Here is a 12,564-nt window from a genome sequence, read left to right on the forward strand (position 1 = left end):
AAGTAAGATGAAGAGTTTGCTGACTTGTACCTTTGCTCAGAACATAAATATCCAGGTGGAAATGCCCCTCAAGGAATACCTATTCCTACCATGTACATAGGGAGAGGGCCACTTTTTTTTCTTTTTTTTTTTTTTTTTTTTTTTTTTTTTTTTTTTGGTACTGGGGGTTGAACTCAGGACCTTGCGCTTACAAGGCAGGCGGCGGGGGCACCTTCTTATACCATTAAGATCAGTGGGCACAGACCCCTTCCTCAGCACAAAGAGGCTGGAAAGATCCTAAGGATTCTAAGAAAATGGCCAAATAAAAACCTATACTTGGTTAAACTATCCCAATGAATTACATTCAAAACTTCATCTGAAGCTAGTGCATGCCTGTAGTCTCAGCTACTAGATACACTTGAGCCTAGGAGCCCAAGGCCAGACCCAAATATAGTGAGACTCCACCTCACACACAAAAAAAATCTCATCTGACTGCAAATGATCACAATTCAAATTTGTATGGGAGTCTCGCTCCCATACAAATGGGCACAGCATTCAGTCCTGAGGCCTTGGAATTGCTCCTCTGGCATGACCAGTGCAAACCTGAGTGAGAAGTCAGAAGAACCAGAGGAGAGCATGCTCTACTTCCAAAGGAAAAGAAAGAACTGCCCTGGTTCAAAGACCAAATTTTACAGGACCAAGCCTCAGATCTTTATAACAGTAGAAATCATTGGAAAAGAAAACCTTAAATGCATTCTGGGGGAAAAAAAACATTTTAGGAGACAAGATCTCGGCATTCCTCAGAAGCAGGCAGGTCACGGTGTTCCACATTCTCTTTCAACACAGGGAGCACTTGAGACCCCACAGACAGGAAACACGGAGAAGATGAATCCAAGGATGTATGCATCAGGTACACACCGAAGTTCACCTGTGCACAGAACAAGAGCAAAAACCAGAAAGGCAAGATTATTTTGGTTAAAAATAAAATAATTTTGCAAATAATAATGATACCTAAGATAAAGTCAGATCCTTAAAATTATGTATGCAACATGTAAGTTACTGGGGTTTAAATTACTTGGAAGGTCATATTTGTTACATAGGAGAATGCACCGGACAGGAGGAGAATCCTAATTTTAGGACCTAAATAATCTCCCTCCAAGGTTTGCCTTCCCTGCAGTGGCCCCACACCTATTTCTTGCTGGCCACACTCTCTTCACTCTTTCCCATAGGCCCTGAGCTTCACGCAGGAGCATGTCCTGTTCTTAGCCTCTGACTACTGCCAATCTAATTTTTTTCTCTATTCTCTAATGTAAACGCCATATGAGGAAGACGATGGAAAATTCCTGCACTTTCCTTGAGAATGCATACGTAAAGTTCTCCAAATTTTCCAGAATAAAAATAAAATGTCTAAAAATGAAGAATTTTGTCTGTTCGATGACTGCCAGCAATGCAAGAGGACCATCAAGAACCCTTGGGAGAATGTGAGATGGACCCAGATGTGTTAGTTCCTGTGACAACATCTTCAAATGCCCCCGTATCCCAGGCCCCAGGCTGGGGCTGAGTTAATTCCTTAGGATCTGTGCCCATGCGGGTGAAGAGGGTCAGGGTTCAAATATTTGAACATAAAAAGTTTGTGGGGCCGGGGATTTAGCTCAGTGGCATCATGCCTGCCTTGCAAGTATAAGGTCCTGAGTTTGATCCCCAGTACCAAGAAAAAAAAGTTTTTGCCCATAAGAATTAAAATGATGCTAAGAAATGGTATTTCCATGCCCCATGGTAATTTTGTCCACCATCCCTTCTCCAACCTACATGGGGCAGGCTCAAAATCCCTCAGCCCTATTAATGTGGCCTGCAACAACTGAGCAGACACACTACTGTAGCATTGAAAGGCAATACCGCCTAAGACCCTGTGTGTTCCATATTTATAAGGAGACTTGCAAAAATCAAATACTGTGAACAGAACCTCTCCCTTTTTTTCAGTGCTAGGAATTGAACCCAGAGCCTCGTAATGCTAAGCAAGAACTCTACCATTAAGCTGCATTTGCACCCCCAGCCCTGAATCCGCTTTTGAAGAAACACAGGCAACGCTGTAGAACATCTGACCATGAATTAACCAGCCAATTCATTCTTGGACAAAAATTAAATTTGTATGATTTCTGTGAAATTGTGAGAAATTTTTAATGTAGCCTCGCTGTTTATTTGGTTTCGTGCAATTCTTCACAAACAAAAAGTCCTAACAGAAAATGTAACGCTGAAAATAAATGTTTCTAAACAATCGGTGTAAATGCTTAGTATTTATAATCTGGAATCCCTGATAACATTTAGTCACTTTAAACTCTGAAAAGATGAACGACAGGGTCAGTATAATGAAATTTAGGAAATCTTTTACACAGCTGCTCTATCACAGTAAGCCATTTTACTCTTATAAGATCTTGACAGTGAAGAAAAAAATGAGCAAGACAACAGAATTACTTTATTTTTTATACTCCTTATATCTTGAACAAGATTTGAGAACATAAAAAAAATGTGATAAAACAAACACCCCCATGAATGTAGCTGTACTGTCTACCTAGAATGTACCAATAAATTAAATTTTTACAAAAACACCCCCTCCCCCAAAAAAGGAGAAATTGAACAGAAAGGAAAGTAAAATGGAGCAATAGACAAAATTAGACCTTAAATGGTGGCACACTGGCTTTGGAAAGTGCAGCAAACTACCCAGTGTCAGAACAGTGCTGTTGCTATCACATCCAGATCTTAAAACAAGATGTCCGAGTTTGCAAACATGCTTACTTTTCTCTTGCGACTCTCGGAGAGTTTTTGGAAAACGTCTTGGTTTCGCTGCCCAGTCTGCTGGTTGATGCAAATCATCTGGCATCTGTGACAAGGCCCCAGAACCTGCCACAGAAATGACAAGACCTTGGCGTTTTGCAGGGAGGGCTCACACAGAAAACTAGAGAAAGCCAAAAAGTGGCCCCTGTGAGGAGGGAGGTTAGCTACATGGTTTGTCAGCTGAAAAGTTGCTACTTAAGGGATTCATAGGAAAAGAAAAGAGCATCTTGACTGTTCTCAGGGGATGCTAGGGACTCTGAGGAAGGAAAGCACTCAGTGATGGGGAAGTCAAATGAGGAGAGAAGAAACTGCCAGCGCTGGGCCATGACAAGAAAGTCATCAAAAGGACGTTCACGTGACCAGGACCTTTGATTGGCACCTTCACTTCTAGGGACTGAATCTGAGAGAGGGACCAGCAGTACCAACACAGAGTCACGTATGAGGATTTGACCTTATACTGTTGACAGTAAAGAAAACTTGAGAAAACTTGGCACCATCTTATACATGATATAGTAGAAAAGAATGGGTAAACAAACCATGCTACATCTACAGCATGTATATCATGCAGGCATTAAAAATAATCTATCAAGACCTATAAATAAAATTAAGAAATATTTGTTTTTAAAATTAAAGTGAGCAAAAAGTACAATTTTAGTGTGTATTTTTAAAGTATAGATGTATAGATAGACCACACACACACAAACACACAACACATAAAACAAAATATTCAACTGTTTAACACAGGTCAAACGAGATGGTAGAACTTCTAAAACTGGTGATTTATCTTGAGATTTTAATCGCTTTTATTAGCAAGAATATCCCCCTGTAAATGTTAATATAAAAAGAAAACCTTAAGCAGTAAGGAGATAATTATTTTACTGCACACATAAAAGATACAAAGGTATTTGTTTGCCAGGGTCTCACTATGCTGTCCAGGCTGGCTTTAAACTTCTGGGCTCAAGTGAACCTTTTGCCTCAGTCTCCCAAGTAGCATAGGCACAGCATATCCAGCAAATGGTTTTCTTATAATCATTTTCTCCTTGCTCATTTGCTCACTCACGGACAAACACAAATTAAGTACTGAAAATAGAAACACTGATCTGGATATGCTTTGGTCTGTTCCTATCACTCACATTCTGATCACTAAAACTGGAAACATAATCTCTCTGTAGTATCAAAGTCAAGATTTCTAGGCCACGAAAGCAGCCGGTGTGTGCTGTAATGGAATTCTGCCCCATGCTCGTCTGTGACACTCGGCAGACCTATGACCTCTTCAAGCCTCACTTCCGCATCCAGAAGCCTAGCTGTATTTAACTAGGATTCCAGACACTATTTCGGGGATGCCAAGCCCATGCCTGGCATTCAGTCATGGCCCAAAGTGGAAACTTGCTGGGGATTTAGCTCAGTGGTTCTGCTGCCTGCCTTGCAAGCTCAAGGACCTGAGTTCAATCCCTGGTACCAAAAAAAAAAAAAAAAAGATACAGGATACTTCAAAGTGGAAACTCATTGTTCTCCTAGAAAATGGCAGACATGGTGGGCCTAGTGCCTGTGGAAGGGACATGGGAGGCCAGCAGCACACACCAGCCCTAGGCCCAGGCTCCACTTGCCACTAACAGACAATAGGTAAAAATCCTGAAAGCTTGTTTAAACGGCTCTCTCAAAACATTTTTGCAAACTGACAGAAGGGAGCACATTTTTCCAGACACTCTTCAGACACCAACACAAAGAACATAATTTTCTTAGACTGTTGTTCTTTTTAAGGGTGTCTTTATTTTTCTAGTACTCTTATCAGTTGGTAATTTTTTTTTCAGTTGGTAAGTTAGATATTTGTATTCTAGCATACGTACTCTCTGAAAAATAGGTCAAAGAATAAGAAGCATGAAGAATTAGAAAACAGTAGGGAGTGGTATCTCCTCCTGTCCTGAGAGACCAGTGCTGCTGAGGGGCTACAGAGCATTTTGCACAGTGGCACGGAGCTGCCACAGCCACAATCCGTGCCTGTGTGACCACATACTGGCACTGAAAGGCCACAAGGGTCTCTCTCAAATACTTACAAAGCCAAATCATCTGCACATTATGTAATTCTCCCCATGGGTGCCTTGGAACTCCCATGACTTGTATTTAGCTTTTCTCCTTTAAAGCCACATAAATATTTTCTAATTATTTGCTGTTATCAATAATTGCGCAGTCAAGGTCTTAATTCACATAATTCTCTCTCTCTCCCTCCCTCTCTCTTTCTCTCTCTCTGTCTCTTTCTCTCTCTTATTTGTATATTTTTTCAGAATTAATCTCTCCTAAAGAGATCATAACAGAAAAGTATTTATGACTTGATGATGTCCAGTAAAAGATGCTCTCTAAAAGAAGGGTGTCACCGGGTATGGTGGTGTACACCTGTAATCCCAGCACTTGGGAGGCTGAGGCAGGAGGATCGCTGCAAACTCGAGGCCAGCCTGGGCTACATAGTGATTTCCAGGTCAGCCTCAACTACATAGTGAGATCCTATCTCAAAAAACCAAAATAAATAAATAAATAAATATTTTAAAAAAATAAAAGAAAGGTGCCATCATACTGCAGTGATACGGCACATCCATGTTCAGAGCAGCACAATTCATAATAGCTAACTACATCTTGGAAGGGGCCTCTATGTCCACCGACAGAGGAATGGGTAAAGAAAATGTGGTACTTATACACAATGGAGTACTACTCTGTCCTAAATGGTAAACAAGGCATTTGAAGGAAAAAAGATGCACCTTGAGACCATAATGCTAAGTGAAATAAATCAGGCACGCAAGCTGAAATGTCCCATGGTTTCTCTTATATGGGAAACCTGAAATATAAAGAAGGAGCAAAATAAATGACTGATAATAGGAAATAGGGAGGCAGGTCTTTCTGCAAATGGAAAGGAGACCAAGAAATGGAGGGAAGGGAGAGGAAGTGAAAGGGAAAGGAATGGAGACTGAATTGAGACGTATTATGTATAAGAACCAATGCCCCATGAGAAACACGATCAGTAGGTACTACACCCATGTACTAACAAGACAAAAATGGAAAAATAAAGTCTTGCTAATTGCCCTTCAAAAAAACAGTTAGGGGAAGCTTGTTTAGGGGAAGGAGACAAGGTCAGCATCAGACGCACAGAGGAGAACGGATGATGGGCTGGGAAGGTTGGTCTCTCTGTAGTGACTCTAGCACAGTTATCAACAACAAACATCTTTTAAACTCTAACATTGCAAAAGACAGAGCATTAGCTGTATCTTGTGCTAGCTGAAGTCTACCCAGCACTACTGTACAACCGTACAGAGTGAGAATCATTTATTTAACCTACTACGGATATTTAGAATGTTCTTTACTTTCTCACAATTATAACAATACTGCAATAAGTAATCTGGTAGCACATTTGTGCAAAGTGAAATTTTCTAAACTGAAATTATTGGACCAAAGAGTATACATATTTTAAATGTCATTATCTGCTATTGATTTTAAAAAGTAAAGCATGCTAGCTAGACATTGTCTCAGAAAGGTAGGCTCCTTAATGAGAACTTTTTTTTTTTTCATTTAAGGACCAGGTACCTGCAGAAACACAAGTGCTTCTGATACCAGGTGAGTTTCTGATAGCAATCTCAGTTTGGTTCACTTTAGTTCTCTTTCCCTCCCTGTCTCTTTCTTTTCTTCCTTTCGTACTCTCTCCGTCTTCCTGCCTGTCCAAAAAGGTATACATAGTGCCTGCTTTGCTCCAGACAGGACACGCAAGGGCAGGTGTTTTTAAAACATAGCAGAGACACTGATGGAAATTAAGGAAGACAGGAAGAAGTCTGGATGGAGGAATTAGGAGAAATGGCAGGAGGGATGGTGCCAGAGAAAGGTTTACGGGAGAGAATCTGGGAGAGAAGAGACCACTTTTTTTCTGAGGGAGGAGGAGGACAGCTACCAAGATGTCTGGGGAGTTAAATGGATTTTTTAAAAAATCACTGAGACTTTTTGCTGTTATCTTGCTATTTATCACACACACACACACACACACACACACACACACACACACACTCCAGACCTGAAATTCATTAATAATGATTTCAAGTACTGTTTACTGCTTTTCTGAATGTTGGAGAGATGATTGCTGTGTATGCACAGCCTGGACACAGGTAGCCAGCCCCATTCTATCCAGTTCACACCACCTGCTAACACACTACCAGTATTAAAATGATGTCATTCCCACTGAAGAACTGTGCACATTCTCTACAAATGAGCCATCGCTCTGTTCCCAGCTACTCCTTGCTATTGCTGTCCATTCATTCTCTCAACAGTTACCTACTGGGTACTAACACAGCCAGCGCTGTATGTACTATATTTGGATAGACAGCAAGAAACAAAACAGACTCAGTCCCCACCCTGTGTGTTATGGAGGGACAAGCAGACACTGTGCAGAGTGTGAATGTGCTGGGCCAGGCCACGCTTCCAAGGAGGTGACCCCTGAGTGACACTCGGGAGTGATACGTTAGCGGAAGGGACAGCAAAGGCAGAGATGCGGGTATAGGAAGGCTAGCTTATTATGGAGACAGACAAGGTCAGCATCAGAGGCATGGAGCAAAATGGATAATGGCTCAGGAAAGTTGGTATGGGCAGATCTCACAGGGCCTTGTGCGAGGAGTACAGATGATAGCCACACTTTTCTTCCCTTTCTCCCATCTTTGAAGCCACAGCAAAGGTCCAGCAGACTAAAGCCTGGGCCGAGATGACGTCAGTGGCCTTGCCTATGACTGTAGTCTCCTCCCCAGCTCCAGGGAGGGAAGAAGGTAGAGCATGTGGAGGAGACAGGGTGGCCATGGGCACCAAGCGACTCCCAGGCTTCTGGTTCTCCCTGTGCTTGCTGCACAAAAAGCCCAGCAAGTTCCAGGAGGATGAGATTTCACAGACACAAGCATTCCAAGAAAAGAGATTTAAGCCTAGACACGATGACAACGTAGAGGTGGCACCTAGCCTTCTGTTGGAGATACAGGGCACAGTGACTGCTCCTTATATGAAATTTCCACTGCCACCCTGGTGGGGAGTGAGACATGGAAAGACGTGGTAAGTGACAAGAATAGGGAGGGATTCTCACCGGTGTCATCCAAGTCTGGGGTTGAGCTCAATTGTCACTGATAACCCCAGAGAAAGGATAACGGAACTTTCCTGAACCTACCTGGAAATGCAAGGAACCAATTGAGGCCTCATTCCATTTCTCTTCTTCAAAAGCTCTTGTTCCATTCATAATGATATTGGCCCGGAACCGTGAGATGAGATCTTTCATTGGGAATAATTCCTCCTTTCCATTCTCACCACTGTTTTAGACATACGCAATGGGTAAGTGGAGGGAGGGTTACAGGGTAATAATTCACCATGCCTGCCACGCAACGCCTGACTTTACCCACTCTACTCTGGCCTGATGTACAGATGATCAGAACAAACTCATACCACTCATGTAAGGCTAAGAGAGACTCGCCCATCAAAGACACGTCGGTGCCCCCCGTCCCAGGACATGATCTCACTTCCAGGTAGACGCTCACAAGAACCAGGCAAAAAGTGAGAATGTGTTAGCCAAAGAGACGAAGGGCCTAGGAAACCAGATCAATGGAGCCAAGCGAACTAATTTCTGAGAAAATAAGTTCTATAAAGTGGGACAGAACAAAGCATTTACAGAGCTGAATTACCAATGACCTACAAAGCACCAAGAGCACACATTCTTTTGGATACTGAAATATCATAAAGAAATATAGAGGATAATTTCCCTAACTTCCATTCTATTTGCAGTTTTATCCAGCATTTGCTATTTTTATCATCCTTGTTTAAGTTTTTATTACCACAAAGCCTCCATGAATGCCCACACAGGAATGCACTGAAGACAGGTCTTAAAATTTCCCCAACAAAAGAGCACAGTCTGTATGATCCTGTTGCATTAAGTCCAAGAACAAATAAAATTACCCACAGTGAAAGAACTTGGAAGAGGGCTAAGTCCTTCAGTGGAATTGACCAAAAAGCGGTACAAGAGAGGTTGCTGGGGTATGGTCTCTACTTGATGGAGGTACTGGTTACACAGGTGCATATGTCTGTAAAAATTCATTTGGACTTTGTGTACTTCAGTGAATTTTTTTTTTTTTTACTGAATTGGTGTATTTTGGGGGTTGGAGGGATCCTCACACATAGTAGAATTTGCCCTGGACACAGAAGTGAAAGGCCACAGGCTGGGGGAGAAGGATTATCTCCAGGATGTCCCAACCCCTTCCAGCAAAGAGCACATGAAAAGCTAAGGACCAAGTTGAGCTTCTTCACAAACAACATGCAGCTCCCATGACCTGCGAGGACTGTGGCTTCCTCATCTGAAACGAGAGGGTTAAGACTTTCCATTCCACAAATCCTTGGATTCCAGATTTACTGTGTAGGTTACACATGCTTCTATAAAACATGTGTTTTGTAGAAAGGGAACTGTTTTGTTTGAAAGCTATAGTGGTAAGCATGCACATGATCGTCCCTCAAATCTGCAAATAGACCACAAAGACATATGAAGCAGGGGCCACAGGGCTAGTCACAGGCTGTTTCTCTCTGCCTTTGACTATCTGCCCCGCCCATCAGACTTGCTCTAAACCAAATGGAGAGAAATGTCTCCCCCTACTGATAAGAACCGGAGTTGTGGAAAGCCTGTACTCATCTCCTATCTTTCCACATCAAGTATCCCAGAAAAAAATAATAATGTGTTATGTACATGTACCAACTCCCCTCAATGAATATAATCATTATACACTACAAACATGTACTAATAAATACTTATTCCAAAAAAAGCCAAATATCACTGGGGGACAAAACAAACAGAAAGCTGCAGACCCCTGGTCTCCTATTCTGAGTACTTGAGAAAAAGGGTCCCTACATGCTAGAAAAACTCATGGAACACCCGGGACCCTGTAGCTGCATCATAATTCTGCTCCCAAGGAGGTCAAACTGAGCAACAGCAAGAAAATGCTGTTGTATGGTCTCACCAAAGACTATGAACAAGAATTATCATCAACAGGTCATCTTTAAAGAGCCCCAGGAGGGACTCTGGACCACTTTTATTAAGCTGAATTTGTGTGTTTCCAAGTGTGTAAGCCTGTGACCATGAGGCACATGACAATCCAAAATACTCAGCTGCACGGCTGCCAGAGGTGTGTACCCACCTCCCTGGCCTGTGCACTAGTAATATGGAGCCCATGTGCAGCACAGTTCTAGCGTAACACCTGGGTTATTTTCCCTAATTGTCTGGCTACTTTGATATTTTAGTTTCCTTTAAAGAAAAACAGAAGGGTTGGCCCCAAGCCCTTTCCAGTACTGAGCTGGCCTGCTGACACTGAGTCCTCAAGAGAGCATTGTGCCGGGGGGGTGGGGTGCTTGTTACATCTGGTGGTGCACCTTACAAGCCAAGTACACCTGCAATCATATGAAAAAGGCTTTCATACTGACTCTTTTGCAACCCTCAAAATGACTGCAAACTAGGCCAGGGGTCTGAGGTGACAACAGGAAGGTGGTCAATGAAATAGGGTCAAGGCGGTGACAATTTAATTAAAACAAATATTAAGAAATAGAATGGTTAACAAATGAAAGCTACAGTTCCACTGGGAATCGTGAAGGTGTCAAGGAGCACTGAAGATGGTGTAGTTTAGATCGTTAGTATACCCTATAGGTCCATGGTGGTGAAGACCCAGTCCCCAGTGTGGTATTACTGGGAAGTGGTGAAAACTTAAGAGGTGGAGCCTCATAGCTTTTGGGCAGTTATGAGAGGTGTGCTCCCAATGGGGTTGTGAGGCCCTCATCCTTCCCTGTTTTACCCTGCCCTGCTGTGAGATAACTGGGGTGTCCTCTCCCCTGTGCTTCTGCCACGATGTGCTGCCACAGGCCCAAAGCAACAAGGCCAACTAAGCATGGACTGAAATCTCTAAAACTATTCAAACTCCATAAATGGGTTACCTCGGGCATTTGTTACAGTAACAGTACTCTAACACAGAACATAGATGAGAACCCCTGGAAAGACGAATGGGAATTGGCCAAAAGGGCTACTGACTTGTGCTAGGCCTCAGTTTCTCGTCTGGAAATTAAAGGTCTGGACTCACCGTCTCCCAGATCCTCCCTCCCCAGGTGGGTGTCTGGCCTTGCTCCTAGGGACAGGTGTGTTTCCACTTGTCTGCTAGGCCTGTGGAAGATGTCTTACCTGGTGATCAATTGCTGATGAAGTTCCAGAATGCTCGATGTGTTTACCAGCAGGTACTGTGCCTCATTCACCAAAGAAAGGGCGGCTGTTATGCCAGTAGACTGATCTAAAAATGAAGCGAGTATTGAAGAGTTGCTCTTTTGGAACACTAATGAAGTTTCCTTTCCACAGACTGACATTTTCAAAGGTATATACTATTTCTACCTGGTGGGGTGGGAGCTGGCAAAAGCAAAACTGTTCTAAGCATGGCTCAAATCCCCCAAACCCCAAAAGGAATGTGAAATAACCTGGAAAAAAACAACAATAATAAAATGCTGAAGTGAAATTGATCCAGCAAAGGAGATTTGGCAATTCTGAGCAGAAGAGAGACTGGTGGAGGACTGGAGCACACCCACCCCTCAACAGGACAAGGCAGAGGAGCTTGACAGGGAGGCAGGCCACTGGGAGCTTCTGAATCTAATTAGGGAAAAGATACTGACTTGAAATAAGCGGTAGAAGATTTAAAACTACTGAAAGGAAAAAGATAAAACCACTGAAAGAAAATTTCAAAGCCCATCAGAATCGCTGGCAACCTGGCTTTGTTTGATGGGCCCACCCTCACTATCGCTATTCAAGCTGTTGGTAAAAAGGATTGCCTGGGCCAGGACCTAGTAAGCCACCTCCAAAGCAAGACTATGGACCCCAAAGCACACAAGAACATCCAGGCTGTCTGCTTCCCTCTGTCCTCTTTGCTAAAGGGCTCTGCCAGAGAAGGGAGGTGCACCCTCCACAAAGGCCCTTCTGGAACTTCACAGAAGCGAGGCCACAGGTCTCCTAAGGCACACGGCCCCAGAGGGCCAAAAGTCTCCAGAGTGGCAAACAAAAGCCTCATTCAAAACCCTGGAGCTGGGACTGAGAAGATAAAGTCTCCAAAGCTAGGGTTTTGTCCTATAGGTCAGATGGAGTCCAATTCTTTACTAGCCACCAAACTTGCAGAACCTAATTAAATTGTCAAGGGACAGATGATTTAATTTTAATGTTAGGTCCCTGTGCTTCGGTCAAGAGCCTCAGAAGGTCTGAGTGACAGTGTGTTAACCAACGCCTTCCTTCCCCAGCCCTTGACTACTTAAGTAAGGTCTATCAGAACAGAGTGGTACTGGCCCTAAGTGACAGTAACCACTGGCACAGAGCTCAGCGGGCTCAGTGAGAGGTTCTTTTTCAACAAGTTTGGCTCTTTATATTTAATAATTATTTTTCAAAATATACAATATATTTAGCTGCTTTGATCAACTGAGGACTCTTAGGAACTCGATCCAGAAGGAATCTCCTGACACCTAGACCCTTAGGATCTCAGCCAGCTTCAAAAGTTTTCTAAACATTTCAAATTATGTTGTAGCTTTACAGAAGTATGACAGAGCAATCAGTGAAAGATTTCCACGCATACAAAAGACAACATTAAGATAAAATTCTGTTGAGGAAGTAGGGAAAGAAATGAGGTAAAGAAAGAAAATGAAAGCAGTAAAATTTCTGATGACCTAAAGACAGTTTATTCATATATATATATA

The 12,564-nt window shown here is 42.7% G+C and overlaps 1 protein-coding gene across 2 annotated transcripts in view; it reads right to left on the reverse strand.

The window, feature by feature from the left end:
• Positions 1-205: 205 nt before the first annotated feature.
• The window catches only part of Mocos (molybdenum cofactor sulfurase), a 46,737-nt gene continuing 34,378 nt past the window's right edge, over positions 206-12,564 (reverse strand). For both annotated transcript variants that reach the window (XM_010638037.2, XM_033757514.1), the window contains exons 12-15: positions 11,021-11,126; positions 7,988-8,126; positions 2,773-2,877; positions 206-907 (exon numbers count right to left, since the gene is read on the reverse strand). In XM_010638037.2, the coding sequence (XP_010636339.1) occupies positions 755-907; positions 2,773-2,877; positions 7,988-8,126; positions 11,021-11,126 (503 nt within the window). In that variant the 3' untranslated portion in view covers positions 206-754. The remainder of the gene's footprint in view (positions 908-2,772; positions 2,878-7,987; positions 8,127-11,020; positions 11,127-12,564) is intronic.

This window comes from Fukomys damarensis, unplaced genomic scaffold (assembly GCF_012274545.1).
Source record: "Fukomys damarensis isolate Sample0158 unplaced genomic scaffold, DMR_v1.0_HiC HiC_scaffold_30, whole genome shotgun sequence".
In the NCBI taxonomy this organism is placed as follows: Eukaryota; Metazoa; Chordata; class Mammalia; order Rodentia; family Bathyergidae; genus Fukomys; species Fukomys damarensis.